This window comes from Heterocephalus glaber, unplaced genomic scaffold, assembly GCF_053883595.1.
Source record: "Heterocephalus glaber isolate CG9 unplaced genomic scaffold, H.glaber_assembly_v1.0 deba00001606, whole genome shotgun sequence".
Classification (NCBI taxonomy): domain Eukaryota; kingdom Metazoa; phylum Chordata; class Mammalia; order Rodentia; family Bathyergidae; genus Heterocephalus; species Heterocephalus glaber.
This window is the reverse complement of record NW_028258377.1, coordinates 2,570,901-2,593,391: the sequence shown is the minus strand read 5'-3', so window position 1 is coordinate 2,593,391 and position 22,491 is coordinate 2,570,901. Positions and strand designations below refer to the sequence as shown.

Sequence of the window (22,491 nt, the reverse complement as noted above, 5' to 3'; positions counted from 1 at the left end):
GTAATCACTAAATTTCAGTACTTGGACCAGCTCTCCAGCCATATTCTACAGTGGATGTTCTGTCATTTGAAATTAGTCTTGGCCTCACCTATCCAAGATGGCTTATCATGATATTTTCACTAATTATTAAAATACCATTTCCTCAGACTTCAACTTGCTTTCTTTCTTCCAGACCCATTACACACTTTTTTGTGTAATTAATATTTATATCACATCTATATTTTATCTTTAAACGTCCAACTAGCAGCAATTGAACTTAATTATGTCAAGTTATGTATGAAGCACTTTTCAGAAGTGATAGTCTCGCTTTTCTCTAGTCTCTGATGCTCTTCTCTGCTATTCACATGCTAGTAATTTTCAAAGATGCAGGAAAACTGAAATTATGCTGGTTGGAACATAAATTACCATGTATTAATCTTATGATCTGAAGGGAGAGGAACAGAATTCAAACCAACTTCAGGGGAAAAAAAGCAATTTGGAAAGGTGTGAAGCTCTCATAAATGGGTAGGATGAACATCAAGCAGGACTTGACTAAGGGTTCAGTGAGGTTGTCATGACTTCCCCTTACTCCCTGTAAAAACATAAGTTCGGTTCCAGCTTTTCTTGTTTACAGTTTCCTATGACACTCAGGACTCATCTATGTTCTAGGAAAATGGTTCATTCTTTCAAAAATACAAGAGTTCTCTGTTAGGTGCAGCAGAAATCTGGAGAAATATTCTTATTGACCTAGTTAGGGTCCCTCCCTAGTCAATTATAGCACCCAACAAATCTGAAGAGAGGCAAGAGAGGTTAACAATTCAGGGCAAGTGCTCTGTTAGACATCCTGAGTTTAAATCCCAACAAGGTGTGTGATCTTGAGAAATGACTGACTTTTACTGTTTCCATTTCCTTAGGTGCAATCTAAGAATTATAATGTAGGAACTACTCTCTGTGAAAATACACAGAATGATCCTTGACATTCTTTGTGAAAATACGGACAATGTAGCTCATAAATCCTGCCTACTTTTTCATTATTGGTGACATGTTCATGCCTATTGTTTGAAGGGAAGGATGCTGTTATGTGCTATTGTGAAAAGAAGGTGGTAGTGGTGATGGAGGATGGTGTACAGTGTGCTAGGAAACCAAAATAGATTACTACCTTTCTGAAAGGCAATTTAGAAATGTTTATCATGTTTTGCAAAAAATATTCATATTCATTAGAAACTATTTCACAGTATGTGGTGTATATATGTATTGGACTACCAGTAGTCCAATGATGCTAGAGAAGTAGTATTTTTAAGGAAAGACATTCAGGGCTGGGGATTTAGCTCAGTGGTTCCACTGCCTGCCTCAAAAACACAAAGACCCGAGTTCGATACCTGCTACCAAAAACAAAACAAAAAAAAGAAACGATGTTCAGTTATTCTCTATTTTGTTAGGAAATTTTGGTTTTTCAAAGAAGAGTTTTATATTTTATTAATATCTACTTGTGTTATATTAGTCACTTTTCTCATTACTGAGATAAAATACCCAACACCCAACCCAAAGTTAAAGGAGGAAGGGTTTATTTAGCTCACAATTTGTTGCAGTTTCAATCCATAGTCAGCTGGTTCCAAATCAGGGTGGCATGGCAGAGGGTCGTCGCAGAGGAGAAATAGTCCATGGCAAGCAGGCAGCCCAAGAGCACATTAGCCCTCTTTCTGTCCCTTATATTTTATGCAGGTTACCCACCCTAGGGCAGATGTAGCACTCGCACCTTAATCCTAGCCAGGACTATGCCAAACCAATCAGTGTACTGTGGGCAGGAATACCCTTGTGATTCAAGGGTCTTTGTGGCCTGAGAGACCTGAGTTCAAAATCCTTGGGTGGTAATAAAACCCAGATCTAATGTGACCTTGGGAAAATTATTTAATCTCTTTAAGTTTGTTTCTTTATTTGTAATACCATAAAGATATTACCTTTAAAAGGTTATTGAGGCTTAAATAACATTAAATATCTATTACAGATAATAATATGTATTACAGTGTGGAGGGAGTGTTTCGTAAACAGAAACTTTAATAAATAATTCTCCTTTAAACATTTATATATGGAGAACCTTACAGATGAGCATATGAGTGTACACCAAGGAAATTTAGTGGCAATCTTTAAATTGTAAAGGTGTTGGAATCAGTTTTTCTATAACAACAATATTAAAAATGATGGCTAGGATCCCATCTCACTGCTCAAATATCTAGTTAAGCTATACCATTTCTACTGAGCTTCGCTATAGGCAATGTTATTGGAAGTATAGGGAGGTTTCTGGAGCAACCAACGTCTAAAAATCTTCATATTATTTTTATGAGACAATGAGCTGAGAAGCTTAAGTGAAATCCCAGCATCATACTCTACCTATTTTGATCTTAGTTATGACAGTAGGGACTTCTCTTACTCCTGACTTCCTCCTCCCCTTGGGGGTTGGCAGTGGGTACTAAAGTCCATCTTGGTGGCTCCCATGGCAGAGGCTTTGTGAAGATATGGACTTAGATTGGTGATTTGGGTGGGGAGGAAGATAATGACAAGATTTCTGGAAATCAGAGATTGAGGAAGAGGCACAATTACGTCTCAGTCTGAGCTGGCTTCCTGGTGTAAAATACATGGAATGTTAATTTTTAAAGAAAGACTTTCATTTTTCAAAAACCAACCTTCCTCTTTTATTTCTTCTAAATTAAAGAAAAACAAAAGCACACAGCTTTTGAGCACTCAAAGGACAGACTAATACAGTTCAACTGCATTTCAGGGAACAGTCAGATATACCAATTCTTCTAGATTACCTGTGTTAAGAGGGATATTTGTAACCTTTGGGCAGAAGGGAGAGAGAGACTAAGGACCCAGGAGGAAGCAGGCAGTGTTGCCTTCTGGACCTGCAAGAAAGGGGCAAGGAAGGAGGTTGAGAAAATGTGTACACTTTACTTTCATTTCCTCCCTCTTACCTGACTAATCTTTCTACAACATTTCTACAGAGCAATGGCAAGGTTGTACAGAAGCCAAGAACATGCTATGATTGAACACAACTCAAAGTGAGTTGTGTACTGTTAGGCAATGGTATATGAGGAGCAACAGCTTGGGAGGCTAAATAAAATTACAGAGATGCCGCTGTTTTGGACTAAGTGCCTACACAGACCAGGCTAAAAATCAAAACGGAGTAATGTATTACTAACCTGAAACTAAGTTATTTATCTGGTTTTCTGAAAATCAGGATTAGAGAGATAATCAAATTTCCTAAATAGCTAGTGTTGGTATAGAGTATTTATACACAGAAATTGGAACCAAGGTAAATAAATAGCTTGACTGTTTGCTTTTTTTGAACATAGTCTTTTCAGGTGGCAGCCCGTGACTGACAAATTTCAGCTCATTTTAAGAAAATATGTCATTGTGCTAGGCTCTCAGTTTGTTTACATACTAAGTTACAGTGTAGTTCCTTATTAGGAAATCAAGGTATGGAGGTATTTTCAGGCCAAATTTAGTTTAATTTAAAATAAAGTAGTACAAGTATTTCCAATTAATAAGAGGCAAAAAAAACCCCACATTTGCTTTTTAGTGTCTACTCTAGTCCTATAGATTTTGTTTGTTCTTGTTTTGGTACTGTAGATCAAACTCAGGACTTTGCACATGCAAATAGTATCTCTAGTGTAAGAAACTGAAAGTGTAAATAAAGATTAAAATGTTTAAAACGAATAATTGATAATTTGAAATAGGAAGAAAAGGTCCAAAGGGGTAGGGGAAGGGGAAAGGAAAGAAGGGAAAGGAAAAATTATGAGAAAAGAAAAAAATGGAAAAAAGTCTGTGTAAATAGGGAAGGGTGGAGGGGGTGAAGGGCGCACAGGGAATGGGGAAAAAATAAGAACCAAGATACATCATGTACAGGTACAAGCACCCAATGATAAATGTAAATTTATTGTATACCTAAAATGTACCAATAAAAGAATTTAAGCAAAAAAGAAAAAAAACTTTCTATTTTTTTATAGATGAAGTAAATGAGTCTTAAAAGTTGACAGACTTTATATAAGGTCACACAGGTTGTTAATGCATGAATCAGGAATATTGCTCCAATTCAATTTTCTAACTACTAGCTAAGTTTGTTTCTTTTTTTTTTTTGTACTGGGGATTGAACCCAGGACCTTCATACTGAGCTACATCCCCCCCACACCCCCTTTTTGAGACAGGGTCTCACTGTGTAGTTCAGGCTGGCCTCAAATTCGTGGTGTTCCTCCTGCCTCAAGATTACAGGCATGCACCACCATGCTCAGCTTCTTGCTCAGCCCTTTAAAATTTTTTGCTTTTTAAAATTTTGAGATAGTGTCTTACCAAGTCTCTAAATTTCCCAGAGTGGACTCAAACGTGCCATCAACCTGCCTCAGCCTCTTAAGAGTGCTGGCCAGGATTACAAGCCTGTGCCACCATGCCCTGCTTCAGTTTCTAATATTGTTACACTGAATGCCCTTCAAAACTAAAAACTGGGCAAAAGAGAAAGAGTAAACATGTCAAACTTGTGGGTCAGTCATTGAATTCATGAGGGACCTGCTTATGTACAGAAAACAATTCTGATTTAGGGTTTAAAGTAAAAAATTAGGACTGGGGGTATAGCTCAATGGCAAGAGTTCATGCTTAACAAGCCTGAGGTCCTAGGCTCAATTCCCAGGACCCCAAAATAAAATAAAATGTTAAAGTTTTAAAGCCATCTTAAGTAAAATTTGAAATAATAATTAAAAGACAAATTCAACTATAAATATGTTAGATCTCAATAAAATACCTTAAAAAAGACATATTAAGGCTTGTCCTTTATGAAGAGACTGAAAGAATGGATTCATTTTCATCTTTCAAGTAAAAGGGAGATGGCTCTTAAACTTGCTTTTTCAAAAGAAACTTAAAATTGCACGACAAAAATATATATTGCAAAAAACTTAAGGAAAAGAAAAGAAATTACTCGTGCTCCCTCCCATCCAAGTATTAGTCTGAGTCCGTTTTACCGCAGTGGAGAATTCCCAATTACCTTCTCTCATTTCTTACTGAATACCTCAACTGGTACTGCCAATATGCAACGCCTTTGAGACACCAAGAGGACACAGTCTGTCCGTAAGACTTACAATATACAGAGGAAGACGCACAGCTAATTTGTCAACAATAATAATCACAATACAATGAGTCACAATACAATGAGAGTAGACTTCTACAGTTGGCGGCTGACACTTTTCATTTTGGAATTCTTAAGTTCCTTTTCCAAAACGCTCAATACCGGGGTTGCGCGGTGTTATCATAAGCACTACTTCAAAACACACAGGAGTCCGAAGGCGCACACAGCGCCGCCGCCGCCGGGGGCGAACTCGAGATCGCGTTGGCTGGAGATCTCACGGGACCCAGAAGAGCGGTGTGTGCTGGGACTTGTAGTTCTCTTAGGACCACGGACTCTGCCTTTGAGTTCTGGCCCAGCAGATGAAGTCTTAACCCAGAGCATACCTGAATATATCTAGTCTTACTATAGGCTCTTCGTACTTCTGCTGAGCTCGCTCCGGTCTATGCTCAGACAGTGTTCTCCTTCACAATCCTTAGAGGTTGGCTCGTCTTCGGTCCTGGGCGGAGCCCTGGTGGAACGGAGTTTAGAATTGGTCAGTTTCTCAGTAGCAGAGGCGTTCCTAACTCTTTTGCTCTTTCGTAACTTGTAGCGAAGAGCGGGTCCGCCGCCGAAGCGTGCTGCCGCGGAAGGAGATCTCGCGATAATTGGACGCAGGGACGAGGACGTGTAGCGAGTGGCGGAGGGCTGCGGGGCGGCGGACTTCGGGGCCGGGAAGGGGCAGTTCGGTCAGCGGGCTGTGAGTGCTGCCTCCGCCGCTTAGGCTTGCCGGGCCCGCCGAGTGGCGGGTGAAAGTGTGCGAGGCGGCCCTCTTGGCGGTGTCGGCCAAGTCGCCGCACCTGGGCCTCCGGGTGACAGGTGCGCGGCGCTCCCCGCCGACCGCTCTCGGCCCGCCCTGCAGCTCGGGGTGCGTGGCTCCATGAGCGTCTCCGGCTCCTGCTCCGGGCTCCCGTCGCAGCCGCGGTCGCCGCGGAGGAGCGGCCGCCGGCCCTGAGGAAGCGGGACGCGGCCGGCGGCTGGGCATGAGCGGGACGCGGCGTCGGCGGCGGTGCTGAGCGGGCCGGCATGAACCTGCACCAGGTGCTGACCGGGGCCGTGAACCCCGGAGACCACTGCTTTTCGGTGGGCGGCGTCGGCGGCCGGCGCTTCACGGTGAGTGGAGTCGGCGGCCCAGAGCGGGAGGGGCACTGGCCGGGCGCCTCGCTGCCTCCAGGGCCGGCGGGCCTGGCTTTGGGGAGGAGAGGCACGGCGTCTGGGCCGAGCCTGGGATCAGAACGTCTTCAGGGTTAAAAAATGATATATATTAGTCTGACTTCCTTGGGCCGAGGTGGTTTGCCAAAGTGTTTTTGTCCAGAATGTTTGTTGAGTAATAAGTTGGGGGCATCATATTTTTCCTACTCCATAAGCCTAACTTGTCAAATGTAGAAATAGTTGGGATTGGTTTCATTTTTTAATCTGAGTTAGGGTCAGGTGTCTTTCTGGTTAAAAAGACTGTCTTAAAACAATCACTAGTTGTTTGCTATCAACATTAGTGCAGATTAAAAATACTGTATAGTGAAAACGTGCTCTTCGTTTTTCTTCAAATTCACTGAAGAATAACTTTGCAGAAAAACCCCGTATTTTTCAAATAATTGATATTTCTGGCTATTTACCTGTATAGTAGCATTTTCTGCCTTAACTACAGTATAGTTTATATAATAATTTCAAACTGCAAATCACTATTGTACATGATACGTTTTGTTTAAACTTGTAATGCTGATGATTTTGCTGCGACTTATGATTGAAAGTACAACTCAATTTTATATGCATGAAATAAAGTAGCTTAATAGATAATAGTGTTGTCTACCTTTGATTTTTTTTGTGGCCTTTGTCGGTTAGATTAAGCAATACTCAATGTTTAACTTGGTGTAGGCATTTAATACCTAAACTGTACTTTTAGAGTTGTGCCAACCAAGCACTTTGCTTTCAGAGAGAAACTGTGCCTTCTCTGCAAAGTGACACATGCACACCTTAGTTTACACTTGACACTATTTTAATTGTGCAGATTCTGATTCTAAATATTTACCTAACCTGAATATTGAGGGGAAGGGAGTGCTCTGAGAGTCTCAGTGAACAGCTGTAGTCATCCTATAGCTGAGTTTTGCTGTCCGTTCTTACTTAGAGGAAGGAAGTAACATCCTTAGGGGTTTTCCTAGTTGCGAGAGATTATAGGAGAGTAATCTTGCATCTTCTGGCATCTTCTTAAATTATTTGAGCACTTCGTCCAATGTAAATTCTAAGAATTTATAAAGAAGGCATTCAAACTTTATGTAGTTAGTGTTGTGGACCTCAAAGCACATACAGTATTATGGCCTGTTTATGTACCTGGTGCATTCCTCTACAAAACCTTGGTGAATTGCCTTTTTGCTATTTTTAAGGAGAGGTAACATAATGTGCCAAGGATTATATGGTCATCCTACACCATTATGTAGCTTGTTGCTCAGTTCTGTTTAAAGTCTGTTTCCTTAAAGCAGGGCCTCATTATCTCCCAGCAAGCCTAACTGCATACTGGTACCTTAAAGTGTGTGTGTGTGTTAAATATACTACATATATGTCATACATATATATTAATATACTACATACATACATATTAATTTTGGTAGTTCAGCGGTTATTAGTCATTTTTCCATTGCAGCCAGTCCATCCCTGACTTTTTAACATTAAGCTAATATTGTATACATCTTAAATTTAGCTTTTTTGAAATGGCCTTTTTTCTGTTTCTCAGGTTGAAAAACATAGTCTAGCAGAATCTGTTTTGGACTCCTTGAGTTTTGTTTTTGACCTCTTGAATTTTCCTCCTCTCTCTCCTCCCCACACTGGGGACGGAACCTAGAGCCTCGTGCGTGTTAGACAAGTGCTCTTCCACTGAGATATGTTCCCAGTCCAGATTTTGATTTCCTTTTTTCTTTGATAGGAAGATAGCAAAGGCTAATAGTTGATAGTATGTGAAGACTGAAAAATCTCTTTCAATTGCAGTTTCACCCTGGGAGGAGGAGGTAGGAATGTGAGACATTCCGCTTGCAGGTGCCCTTGAATAATTCTTATATCTCTTCTGGAACTTTGTGCTTCTCAGTCCTGTATTTGTGATTCCTTCCATTACACATTTGCAAATTCACTTTTTCTTGCTTTGGAAGATTACAAGTAGAGATCCTATTTTCTGCATAAATCTGACAAATTTTAAATTGAAATGAAATTGAATGCCAGTTCTCATTTTTTAGATTTTAAAATAGGCAATTACCAATACATGTTAGTATATCTAAGTATTAGATTTTTTTTTAACTCCTTAAACTAGCATCAGATGTTTTGACTTTGCCCTTAGTTAGAAAGCTTCTATTTGGCAGTGATCATGTCTCATACTTTCAAAGCACTTTATTCATGCTTTATTATGTCACTAAGCAGTCTTGCCTTCTGTTTTGTGTGTGTCTTCCAGGGCTTCATTGTGAGTGCCTAGACTATTGATTGAGTTGACCCATTATCTGTTCTTTCCAGCCTGGTCCTTTGTTGTTTGTTTATTTATGAGCAAGTTTTTTACAGTCTTTAAATTTTTTTCTCATTTGTAAAATGGGACTAATATAGTACCTACTCATAGGGTTGTTACATGAAATAGTGCTAAGCTCTAAGTTCATGACTTATATTTAAAAACATAATAGAAATGTTCAACTTGCCCTCTTCTTTAAAGTGTTACAATAAATAATATTAAAGTAAGTTTTGTTACTTATACACATTAGATATATATTTTATATGTGGCCAAAGACTGTTCCACTTCATTCAGTGTGGCTTAGGCAGGCCAAAATGTTGGAAACTCCTGCGCATATCAACTGTTACAAACTCAAAATTATGTTCATTCTAGTGCTGGAGACTAGAAAAGTGCATGGTAAATAATGATTAAATTGAGGAGTAGTGGATGAAGAAGACTTGCTGCAATACAATTAGTAACTTCCAGTGTTATAAAATAAATGGTATAATTTAGTTTTGAATACTAATAAAACTTTTTTGTTAAAATTCCTCTTGATTTTAAGTGAATTGACTTATCATCAACATTATATGAACAACTGTGGGAGATTTCAGTTACTCTAAACCAAAATTATTTTTTCTGTGGTTATTAGAATACTTTCTTAAATATTTTTTCTTGTTAGTTTCATAATGATTTTAAAGTCTAAGTATGTGAATGATCTGGTCTTGGTCCGCCGACAGCTTTTGTTCTTGTGAAGAAAATATTCTGTATATAAAACTAAGTTTAAAAAGGGTGCACGAGTGGGGAATTTAGCTCAGTGGTTCCGTCACCAGCCTTGCAAGTGCAAAGTCCCGAGTTCGATCCCTGGGACCAAAATAAATAAATAAATAAATAAATGGATGAATGCAGTTTAGTAGCAAGGTATGACTACATAAAACAAAGAGGTGCACCAGTGATTAGAATCTAGATTTACTAATATTTTTGTGCATACTGATAACAAAATATATGATAGTTTTTTTATTTTGTCTTTTTTTTTAACTTTTCATTTTGTAGTATACCCATACTTAGTATTAAAACTGTATTTTGAATTAAATGGAAAGAGTTAATTTACTAAAGACAAAGATTATGCTAATGTTTAGGATTTCTCTTCTCTTGATTTAGAGTTTCAACATCATAGCTATAGGAGGAAAGCAAATATGTTAACATCATAACTATAGGAAAGAAAACTCCCATTAATGTTAGACAGTTCAGCCTTTCTAGCTAAGGCGACCCAGATTAGAAATCAGAAGCTTGTGTGTAACTAAAGAAATGGGGACTGAATAAGCATTCTTCTTCCTCAACTTTCTGTGCTAGTAAGCATCTTTGAGTTTATCTCTGTTTTGTTGACTTTAGGGAAGCCTCATTGGGTCCTAGTGTGCTTGCTATATTGGCAGGATAGAAAAGTTTCTTCTTTTTTTCTCTTGAGGAAGACATAAGTTTTGTGGGTGGGGACAAGTTTTCTACTCTGCTCATCTAAAGAAAAATAAAATGTTTGTGTTTTTTATAAGGTTATAATGTAACCATTTGGGTGAGGGTTCTTTTGATAAATTGGGATCAAAATCATGAATTGGCCAAGTGGCCCAAATTCCCTTGGAGTTAAGCAGCTCTGGGCTCTTGAGTGCATGTGGCTCTCGGGCCTTAGTGTTACCTCTTCTAGTATTATGGCTCAAAGAGGCTCCTAGCATTCCTTATCAGCGCCTCAGTAGCTGAGACTTGAGCCCCTTTGGCAGCTGTACCCTTTTCCTGAAAATAAGACCTAGCTGAAAAATAATCAGCCTTGAAAACTTGAGATCAGAAATGCAAAGCCCCAGTCAGCCTGTCCTTGCCTTACCTGCTGTCATTATTCTCTTGCTCGGTGGTCACTCTGCAGGGCTGATTACTTTCTGACTAGGTCTTATATTCGGGAAAACATGCCTACAAATATTGCCTCACTAGAACTCTGTGTAGGTCATCACAGGTCTGTTGGACTCCTCTAGTCTCTGTAGTGGGTCACCCCCAGTCTCTGCCAGTTGCTGCAGGTCTCCATTGGTCTGTGGAAGTCTTCAGGGCTAGTAACCTCTAGTGTTGCCAGCTCTTTTTAGCACAATCCTCTTAGCCTACTCTCCCCAAGATAAGAATCATAACCAGGTAATGAGACCACTTGGTGGAGGCTTTATTGAGACCTTGCTGTAGCTCAGAGGGGTAGTGTGTTTAGGACAGCTGTAGCTGTCATGGTGGCAGCTTGGAGGCACTGTGGGAGAAACAGCTGCTTGATTGACAGCTCCCTTCTGTCTGTCGTTTCAGTGAAAATGGGAGACTGAAGTCCCATTACAACTACCTTTGAGGAGACTTTATGAGGGCCAGCAGTCTTGATTGTGGTCCCTTAAGGTTTGAGGATTTCAGAGATATCAACTGTGGGTCTGCTCCCTCCCTAATCCTTGCTGTGAGACACAGTTTTCCACCCTTCCTCAGAGGAAGCAGCAGAGCCTGGAGCGGGCTCAAGTAAGAAAGGGGCTTGAGCTGACAGGCCGGCAGAGGCTCCTGTCAGTGTGGAAGTAAAGCAGAGGTGATGGGAACATACCGGGGTTGTTTGGCCCAGGCCACTCTGAGGATGCCAGTCAGATCATACTTCTTCCTGGCTGTCCGAGGGAAAAGAGAAGGATTGGGCTTTGTTTCTTTTCTATTTCAGTTACAAATTCTAGGTAGCATTTATAATTTAAATGTAGTTTATTCTATAAAATACAATGTTTTATTGAAGTACCTTTTAAAATCATTGAAATAATACTAATTCTCAGTATGTTTGAAAAAGAGAATAAACTTTAATTACAACATAGCAAACCTAAATCATTTAACTAGGACTTGTAGTAGAAAGAAATTCTTTAGGGTACTTACTTGATGTGATTAGTTAAAACAATAGGTTAGTGAAAATGAAGTCTTAAGTGTCTTTCAGGAAATCACAGGGTTTTTAAATTAGAATACTCACTGTTACATCCTTGGATAGTTTTTAAAGTTTAGAATATTTGAGAAAATTCTTTTAAAGTTCAAAACTGGAACCAAGCGCAGTGATATATTTCTGTAGCCCAAGCTACTGAGGAGGATTGGGTAAGAGGATTAATTGAATCCATGAATATGAGTCCAGTCTGGGCAACATAGTTGAGACCCTGTCTCAAAACAACAAGAGGGCCGGGGATTTAGCTCAGTGGTTCTGCCACCTGCCTCGAAAGTGCAAGGTCCCGAGTTTGATCCCGGTACAAAAAAAAAAAACAGCAAGGAATTTTCACTTTAAGAATCATATTTTCATTATGTGCTTGATAGAACAGATATGACTTGGTTCTTCCTGTGTATTGTTTTAGCCCTAAGTTAGTAAATCTAATGTTATGTGTGCCCAAGAGAATAGTTGTCATTGGTTAGTAATACATTGTTCTGATTATGTATCTTTTGACAGAAGCAGTTGGTCTACCAATTGTAATAGATGTGTATTACTGTTAATTTGTTTTGTGGTGCTGAGCATTGAACTCAGGGCCTGATGCATGCTAGGCATGTGCTCTCCCACTGAGCTACACCTGCAGCCTGTTAACTATTGTTTTGATGTTCTTCCACATTGTAGTCAGTGCAGCTTTGAGTTAAGTTTTTGCAAATAACTTATTTCAGATAAATCTATAAAACTAGTTGAGGGTTTTGATTTAGAAGTATTATGTATTATATCACATCTTAGGTTTTTAGTTAAAATCAAATAGACGATTTTAGTTAAGACTTTAGTGGTCAATACATTATTTTAAATTCATACACAGCCCTTTTTATTTTGTACATGCTAGGCAAGTGTTTGTCTTGCCAAATCCGATTGGCAAATAAGACATTGAACTATACCTCTAGCCTTCACAGCCTTTGTAAAATTTAGAGCTATTTTCCCTGTTTTATTGATGTAACTTCCATACTTACACCTCATGAGGTGGTGTAAGTTTTAGAGGTTGAACAAGTTTTGAAAATTATTATAAGGAGTTTTAACTATTTCAAGCAGTTTTTGGATAATACTCAGTTTATATTATTTATAGACTCCAAAATGCAGAAAACGAGGGAACTATAACCTTGTTTTCACTATTCACAAACTTACTAGAAGTAGGGAGAACATGGAAACTGGAGAGTTAATATATCTAGTTTCTTTTAGAAATGGTACCCATTTATTTTGGGCCTGGAACTTCAATTCCTTTTTTTTCTTGTGATGCTGGAGATTGAACCCAGGGCCTCATGCATGCCAGGAGAGTGCCCTGCCATGGAGTTACAGCCCCAGCTCTTGAATTACCTTTCTATTAATTAGCTACTCTATTGTTCTTCGGTTTATTTTTTGTTTTTTGGTACCGGGGATCAAACTCAGGAACTGCGTTTGTGGGGCAGGCACAGTGCCACTGAGCTAAATCCCTGGCCCTAGCTACTCTTTTTAGCACAAATTTCTGAGTTTTTTTAGGCTGAAGAGTTTGTATCATGGCCTTTTTGCAGAATGAAAATAGGTATATGGAAATCAGACCTTGAACTTTGTGCTTATTGGTTATCATTTAGCACAGTTATTGTCATACATTTTAAAATTTAGATAATCTGCCATGATTTAATTTTATATCACTCTTTATTGCCAATATCTTTTTAAGTTTCTTGAACCTTTTTATTTTCATGAGTCTGAAAAACTTCACATATTTGGTCCATTCCATGTCCTTTAATAAATTCCTGGCTCTTTAGTATTTCTAAACAGTGTAAATAAAATTGTTTGGAATATAAGTCTTGTTTGCCAGCTGGCTTTGGCAAGCTGGGACCTCAAGGAATTTTCCCACCCAGTTTTACTTTGTCCATCTTCTGAAACTTCTCATTCCAACATTCTCTCAGTCATGTAAACTTTCCACCTGGAATCTATCAGATGGTAACTTACTCAGTTTTCCTTTACAAGCTGAAAAATCCATTTATATCAACATTTCTTTCTCTTCTATTGCAACAGTAAAAAGAAGTGTTTCCTGCATGTTCAAGGTTAATCCCTTTTTCTGTATTCTGGATCTTATCTTTTCTTGCAGTCTGTGGGACCTCAGTCCTTTAGTTATCTCCATGTTTCTCTTTCTAGAATTTCTGAAACATGGTTAAAACTTATCTGAAAAAGCAACCAACTGGAAAACTCTTCACATGGTGTGCTTCTTTATCTCTGACTTTATAGCTGTAGTCTTTGAGTTGTTTATATTTGTTGCTTTTACACCTTTCCCTCCCTTCCTTCCCCATTTCTCTCCTCTCCCCTGTTCCTTCTTTTCCCTCCCCTTTCTTCCCCTCTTCTTCTTCCTTTTTTTCTTTCTTTTCTGGTACTGGGGATTAAAGCCAGGGCTTCACACTTTCTGGGAAAGTATTTTACCACCAAGCTTTCTTCCTAACCCCTTCAAACTATTTTTTTGTTTGTTTGTAATTTTTTTTTTTTTTTTTTTTTGGTACTGGGGATGGAACTTGGGTCCTTGTGCTTGCGAAGCAGGCGGCGAATCCACTGAGCTAAATCCCCGGCCAAACTATTTTTTTTTTGGTACCGGGGATGGAACTCGGGACCTTGCACTTGAGAGGCAGGTGGCGACACCACTGAGCTAAATCCCCAGCCCCCCTTCAAACTATTTTTGAGACAGAATCTCCTTAAATTGCCCAGGCTGGCATCAAACTTGTGATTCTCCTGCCTCAGCCTCCCAAGTAGCTGAGATTTCAGGTGTGTACCAACATGCCTGGCCTGTCCTGCTCACTTCTTAACTTCCTATGTGCTGGCAGCTTTTGGTTGCCTTAGACACTAGGAACTACATCGATGCCAACTTGAATCAGAAGGTCTCCATAGATTACTTTCTCTTTGGCATTTGTCATGTTGATCATTCTTTTTCCTTGTTTTAGTTATACCATATTCTACTCTGGGGGTTTTTTTGGTTTTGTTGTTGTTGTTGTTGTTTTTTGGCCTCTCCAATTAGTCATCCTAAGTGTTCTTCACAAGATATCATGATCTAGATTCAATCAGTTCCCCAGCTTTGGTGTACCTTCCAACCTTTCCTCCCCAATTTGTTCTTTCTTTCTGTGCTGTTTATCTCTGTAAGTAGTTCTGTCATGGAGCTGTTTCTCTAATCGAGAGAGTTGGTTTTATCCTTAATTCTTCTTTCTTCCATATCCTCCCCTACCCCCAGGATCAAATCCAGAACCTCCAAAGCCCCAACCCTCTCCTACATTTTTCTCATACAAACCAACAAGCTCTGTAGATTGTCAGAGCTCTTCAATTGTATTTATCCCAACTGCAATTACTGTGATGAAATAACCTTTTAACCTGTATCCCTGTATTTAATTATACTTATCTCCAACTGCCAGAGGAGTCATTTTAAAAGGCAAATTATAAGATACTGCATCCAACTCTCTCAATGTATTTTATTTTTTTGGTACCAGGGATCAAACTCAGCACCTTGTGCTTTCAAGGCAGGCAGTGGCACCACTGAGCTAAATCCCTGGCCTCAATATATTTTAATGTACCTTTATAGTCTCTTTTCCTTCTTGCAATAACGGCTTCCTTAAACTTTAGTTATGTCTTACTTTTTTCCTTTTATACAGTAGGACATGCTCTATCTCTCCAACTTCCAAGGCTTTACGTGTGCTCTTCAAGCAAATTTCTATCTCTCTCTCCTAATGCAGAAAAGATCTAAAACTTATCTAGCTCCTCATCCTTAAAGTCTTGGTGTAGATGTCCCTAGTCAAATTAGGTATTTGTCCTGTTTCTCACTGTAGCCTGTCTTGTAACTCCTTGTTTACTTGTCACCTACTAGGCCTAATTTGCATTCCAAGCAGTTAGCCAGGTGGGAACTAGTAAGTACTATGACAACAGATGGCCCAAGAGAACCTGTGCTGGAGTCAGTAGAGCTACTCCAGGGACTAAGTTTACTGTGGGCAAAGTCTGCAGCTTCTTTTGGGTTGCCTCCCCTTTTCTATACTTAAGTTTAGGATCCTCAGAAACTGAAATCCAGGTAATTTCTTAGAAGGCTTTAGGGTAAGGAAGTGGGATTTTAGCTTCCCATTCACTCCCCTACAGAAATAGCTCTCTTCCTTTATTGATTATTTCACTCATTTAATAGACATTTGTGGTGGGTAAGGTGGTGCACACCTGTAATTCCAGCACTCAGGAGGCTGAGGCAGGAAGATTGCCATCAGTTTGAGGCCAGCCTGGACTGCATAGTGAGTTCAAGGCCAGGCAGAACTACATAGTGAGAACTTGTCTCATAAGATTAAAACAACAACAAAAAACTCAGATATTTGTTATTGCCATACTTAATGAGAATCAATCATTGTTTGTTGGTAGCTGGAATTTTTTTGAGCCAGAACATTTTGAAAACGGAAAAACAATATTTTAAAGGGCAAACACTGGTTTTGAACATAGTTTGACTCACACATCTCCACACTTAAGTTTCTGGTGTCATTTAACAGGTATATGGTTGGCTTCTGGTAAAGTTTTGTCTTTATTATTATTTTTTTGGTGGTTTCTGGAGTGGAACCCAAGGCCTTGCATATGCTATGGAACCACTCCACCACTAAGTTATACTTTTTTATACGAGGAGGAAGACCCGTAAGTATTGAATGTGTGGAGTGTGGGTGAGTAGTTAATTTGAAGAAGAGAAAGAGGTGCAGAAGCAAAGATTGAAAACCAATTTAGACCTTATCAATTTTACCCAGAGGTGCCCTTCCTTATCTTTTTCTTTTAATTAATGCGGGACAAATTGAATTTGTGTGGAGACGTTTTTGTGCATAGATTACAAAAGATTTAACAAAAATATGCCTTTAGAAGTAAATACTGAGGTTTTACTACATTTGTGATCTTTCTACATATAATATGGGAAAGAATCATGAATAAACAGGATTCTTACCCATTGGAAGCTAACAGTTTGGTTGCCTGAATTGATTGGTGACTGTCAAAAAGATTCATTTTCCAGAACAAACTTTCCTCCTGAGATACCATATGGTATATGTATTTTATTTTTTTAATTTATTTTTTAGTTTTTAGTTTTTTGGTCCTGGGGATCGAACTCAGGACCTTGTGCGGCAGGCACTTGTGCCACTGAGCTAAATCCCCAGTCCCGTCCCCCCCAACCCTGTCCCCCAGGTATTGGGGATCTAACTCAGGACCTTTCACTTGTGAGGCAGATGTGATGCCACTGAGCTAAATCCCTGGTTCTGGTATATGTATTTTAGAACAGCTTTATTGTGGCATAATTCACATACTATCAAGTTCACAATAGTTTTAGCACTCATAAACATGTACTTACACAGTCTAATTCCAGTTCAGCTTCTTTCCCCTACCTGTTTGTGGTTACTCTGTATTCATTGCAGCAACTGGCAGCCACTGTCCTCTGTATAGTGATTTATTTTATCTTTATTTACAACCATTCTCTTACTGTCTATGCATTTGTCTTTTCTGAACATTTCATACAAAGGAAATCATATTGTAACAGCAGACTTACAGTCCATAGCGTGGCAGCTCTTAGTGGTATAGCAAGATCAGGCCGAGCAGAATGGAGAATGCACCTGGAAGTTGGAGGCAAGTTTATTACATCAGCAGACTGATCGGGGATTTCTCCACAAAGTGATCATCCCAGAGCTGGCTGATTAGTGTTTATATGGGTTAAGGGAAGAGGGATGTATAGAAGCAAGGCATATATCATTAGTCTAAAGTTGAGGAAGTTACATTTAGTTTACATGATTTGATAGAAAAGCACACTGGATATAGACACTTCCTGAGAGCAAAGGACAATGAAGGAGGACATGTGTTAGGTGTGGAAGAGGGTGTGAGCTAGGGTTGGCTCTTTATCAGGTCAGGTAGCCGCAAGAAAAATTTTTTTGCTAGAAATCATTTTCTGGCTCATTCCCTCCTTTTTTTGTTCATAGTTGATTCTTTATTGAGTTGAATCTAAATCCTGGCATGTATGGGTATGGGGAGCAGAGGTTACCATGAGTTGATAAGATTCTTGGACCTTTATAGAATTGAGGTGTTGAGAGATGACGTGCATAAACCAATTCAGGATGCAAGGTCCAATTGTTAAGAGTAGGAGAAGTGTAAACATAGGCCCTAACAAGGCTCCTGGTCATGTGTCCTAGCCCCCTAGAGTGCCCCACCAGTGGGAACCTGTCTGTCACTCTTGTCTCCATCAGTCAATCTGTTCTCTCATTAGGCTAGTTGTTTTCTCTGACAATACCTTACTTGTTGGTGTAATAACAAACAACATTCTTCCCCTAAGAACAAGCAGGTTCCCCCTTGTTGGGCAGTGAGGAGATCTAGAGCTCTCTTGATTCTGGAGGGCAACCACTGCAAGGGAATCTCTTTGGTCCTGGAATGTATCTAGAGCTGCGTGTGTGGCATCAAATTCATCTTGAATTCAGATACCTAAGTCTGAAAACTGTTGTTAACCCAGTCCTAAAGAAGTGGCATTGAGTGCTAAGCTCCCCATTATGGCTATTCCAGCCAATAGGTAGTATAACGGTCTTTTTTTTTTTTTTTTTAATGAGTTTGGTGACTGAGAGGGAGACCCTGTTGTCCTGAGTATACATAGAAATCAGGCAAAAGGTAAGCAAAGGCATAGAGGTTAATTTTTGAGCTCAAGAAAATCTGATGAATTCCATCAGAACAGATAAAAGTTCCAGGAGGTTTCATTAATGTACCTGAGGGAGATATCATTGATTTCTGTATAGTCTGCAGAGAAGTTTGGCTTAGAGGCAGTGCCCAGGAGGCATGAGGCATTGCCCCACACGGTTTTTGGGTGGGACTGAAGCAGGGGTCCTAGAGTGGAGATGGAGTTGAGGTCAGTCTTTCCTAGAGTTAAACCTAGGGCACAGTAGGAAAACATGGAGAGTTGGACACAATTGAGGGTTTACAGTTTGAAGGATATGGTGTGCATAATTAACCAAGCATAGCAAGTCAGGAGTTAATGGGCCAGTAATGCTTTTCTTTAGATTAGGGCCTAATGTAGCAGGGATCAGTGGGAGTAGCTGAGGTTTAGGTGTAGGTATTTTGATATGGAGTGGAGAGATCCAGACTTTTTGTATTATTATGATTACCCCTAAGTCTTTTTCCCTACCATCTACCTGGACACTTGTCTGATGCCCGTTTGTGCAAGCTTGGTTGGTGAGATCCTGGATAGTGTATCTTACGGGTTGCAAGCCCCTTGTTGGCAATTAGAATTTGATGGGAGCAAGGTGGTTAAGGGGGTATTTGGGTATCCCCTGTAGTCCATGGGGTAATCCCAGTAGAGGCAGAACCAATCTAGAATGGCACTATAGTGACCTAGACACCCTTGTCCTCTAGGTGGTTAGTGCCATTTGGGACAGACATATTTGTTATTAGTTTGATATTCTCGTTCCCAGTCTAAGTCTCTGCATCCTGTGAAATAGGAATCCCAGCTTGGGTTGTTGGTTTGAATGGGGCATGCATCAAAATACAAATACACAGTAGACTGGGAGGGATTGCATCTGGTCCGGTTGAGGATTACAGTGGGATTGGTGTTGTAAAGTTGGATTTGGAACTCCCTGTATCCTGAGTTTGCTTGGAAAGTGTGGAGGCCAAGCAGACTGAGTAGGAGCAGATGTAGATCAGCAATAGGGTTTTTTTTAAAAAATAAATTTTATTGGTACATTTTAGGTATACAGTATAATGACATTCATCATTGGAGATTTGTACCTTTACATAATATATCTTGATTCTTATTTTTTCCCCATTCCCCTGCCCTCCCTTCGACTCCTCCACCCCTCCCTATTTACAAAGACTTTGTTTCCATTTTTTCATTTTCTTATATTAATTCCATTCCCTTCTTTCCTTTCCCCTACCCCTCCCACTTCCCTGTCCCCTTTGCCCCTTTTCTTCCTGTTTTACATTATCTGTTACACATTTTGATCCCTGTTTATACTTTCAGTTTCTCATACCAGAGAAACTATTTGGTATTTATATGTATGTCCTATTTATTTCACTTGAGAATATGGCCTCAATGTGCATCCATTTAGCTATAAATGCCTCTAATTTCTCATTCTTTATGGCTGAGTAGTAGTACTCCATTTTATTTAAAAAAACCACATTTTCTTTATCCACTCTCCAGTTGATGGGCAATTAGGCTGCTTCCATGTTTTAGCTATCATAAACTGTGCCGCTGTGAACATGGGTGCACGTATATTGCTGTGGTATGATTCTTTTAATTCTTTTGGGAAGATACTCAGCAGAGGAATAGCTGGGTCAAATGGGACCTCTAGTCCTAATTCTTTGAGGTATCTCCGTACTGATTTCCATAGTGGTTACACCAGTCCACCAACAGTGGAGAAGGGTTCTCTTTCCCCACAGCCTTGCCAGCATTTGTTATTGGTTGATTTCTTGATAACAGTGATTCTTTCTGGGGTGAGGTGGAATCTCAGCATTGTTTTCATTTGCATCTCTCGAATGACCAGTGATGTTGAACATTTTTTCATGTGTTTATTTGCTATTTCTACTTCTTTGAGAACTTGTGTTCATTTCAGATGCCCATTTTTGGATTGGGTCTTTAAATTTGGGAGGTCTGATTTTTTTTTTAAAGTTCTTTATATATTCTAGATACTAGACCTTTGTTCAAGGGACAGCTGGTAAAAATTTTTTCCCACATTGTGGGTTGTCTCTTCACACTGCTGGTGGTTTCTCTTGCTGTGCAGAAGCTTATAATAAGCTTCTGTAAGTTGATTCTTTGTGCTAGTTCACATGCAGCTGAGGTTTTGTTCATGAAATCTTTTCCTACACCAATGTCTTCAAGAGTTCTGCATAACCTCTCTTCCAGCTGGTTTAGTGTTTCTGTTTTAATATTTAGATGTTTAATCCATTTTGACTTTAGTTTAGTGCATGGTGAGAGATAGGTCTAATTTTACTCTTTGGCAAATTGAAACCCAATTTTTCCAGCACCATTTATTAAAGAGGTTATCTTTCCCCTAGTGAGGATGTTTGGCTCCTTTGTTGAAGATGAGGTAGCTGAGTGTGTCTGGCATTGTTTCTGCATCTTCTAATCTGTTCTACTAGTCTTCAGGTCTGTTTCTTTGCCAGTACCATGCTGTTTTATCACAGTAACTTTGTACTATAGTTTCAGGTTGGGGATTGTGATACCCCCTACCTTGTCTTTGTTGCCTAGAATTGCTTTTGCTATTCTAGGTCTCTTGTTACAAGTGAAATTTTGGAATGTTTTCTCAAGGCCTGTGAGGTATGCTGCTGGGATTTCAATTGGGATTGTGTTGAATCTATATAGCAGTTTTGGAAGTATGGCCATTTTGACAATAATGGTTCTTCCTACTCAGGAACAAGGGATGTCTTTCCATTTTCTGATATCCTCTTCAGTCTCTTTTTTCAGAGTGCTGTAGTTTTCAGAGTAGAGGTCTTTGATTTCTTTTGTTAGGTTGATTCTTAGGTATTTCATTTTTTTGCATGCTATTGTGAAGGAAGTTGTTTCTCCAGTTCCTTTTTAAGTGAGTCTGTTGTTCTTGTACATGAAGGCTGTTGATATTTGTGTATTGACCTTGTATCCAGCTACTTTACTGAATTTGGTTATTAAGTCTAGAAGACTTTTGGTGGAGTTCTTGGGGTCTTCTATATACAGTATCATGTCATCTGCAAATGATGACAATTTTGACTTCATTTCCTATTTTTATTCCTTTTATTTCTTTCTCTTATCTAATTGCTGTGGCTAATGTTTCTAAAACTATTGAACAGGAGTGGTGATAGTTGACTTTCTTGTCTTGTTCCTGATTTTAGTGTGAGGGATTTCAGTTTTTGAGCATTTAGTGTGATATTGGCTATTGGTTTTTCATAGATGGCTTTTATCAAGTTGAGGTAGAGACTGTGTATTCCAGTTTTTTGTAGGTTTTTTTTTTTTATCATGAATGTGTGTTGGATTTTGTCGAATGATTTTTCTGCATCAATTGAGATGATCATATGGTTTTTGTCCTTGGCTCTATCAATATAGTGCATTACATTTATTGATTTGCATATGTTGAACCATTTCTGCATCCCTGGGATGAATCCCACTTGGTCAGGGTGTTTGATCTTCTCGATGATCTTCTGCATTCTGCTTGGCAGTCTCTTATTAAGGATTTTTGCATCTGTGTTCGTTAGTGAGATTGGCCTATAGTTCTCTTTTTCAGTTGGGTCTTTCTCTCCTTTGGGAAGCAAGGTGATGGTTGCTTCGAGGAATGAATTCAGGAGTATTGCTTCCCTTTCAATTTCATTGAAGAGTTTAAACAGTAGTGGCAATAGTTCTTCTCTAAATGTCTTGTAGAATTCAGTAATTCTACAAGAATCAGGGCCTGGGTCTTTCTTAGTTCATAAGTTTTTAATTACGTTTTCACTTACATTGATTGATATTGGGTTGTTTAGAATTTTTAGGTCTCCTTCATTCAACTTTGTATCTAGGAATCTGTCCATTTGTTCTGGGAAACATTTTTGTACAGTTGTATATGAAGGGGTATGGCATACCAGAAGCCAACTAACAGCAACAAACAAGCTGGGGTGACTAGTCCTAGCACATAAAACCAGCAGCTTAACTGTGCACAGTTCATTCCAAAATTGAAACTTCAGCCGTGCATAGACCCATCAGATTCCAGAGTGGCAGGAGCAAGGCTTTGAGTGCATTGTCTTTTCAGGACGATAGTCAAAGGAGTTGTCTTGTCCAGGTAGGTCTTCAGGAGTCGTCTGGGTGTTCTCTCTTGACTTGGGAATGATGGATCCAAGGCTGGATTTCTGAAATTTTAATGTCTGTGGGAGTTGTTAATAAGATCATATGGAGCACTTTCGAAATTGGCTGGAAGGGTTCCTTTTTCTAATCTTTTACCCATACCATATGCCCAGGATTATGTGTGTGTGTAGGTGTATCTG

General features: G+C 39.4%; 1 protein-coding gene across 7 annotated transcripts in view; it reads left to right on the top strand.

Annotated features, from left to right (window-relative positions):
- Positions 1-6,099: 6,099 nt before the first annotated feature.
- The window catches only part of Dmxl1 (Dmx like 1), a 172,223-nt gene continuing 155,831 nt past the window's right edge, over positions 6,100-22,491 (top strand). For all 7 annotated transcript variants that reach the window (XR_015444714.1, XM_021238196.2, XM_004836161.4 and 4 more), the window contains exon 1: positions 6,100-6,238. Coding sequence is in view for 6 of the 7 variants with exons in the window: in XM_021238196.2 (XP_021093855.2) it covers positions 6,152-6,238 (87 nt within the window). In the remaining variant the exon portion in view is untranslated. The remainder of the gene's footprint in view (positions 6,239-22,491) is intronic.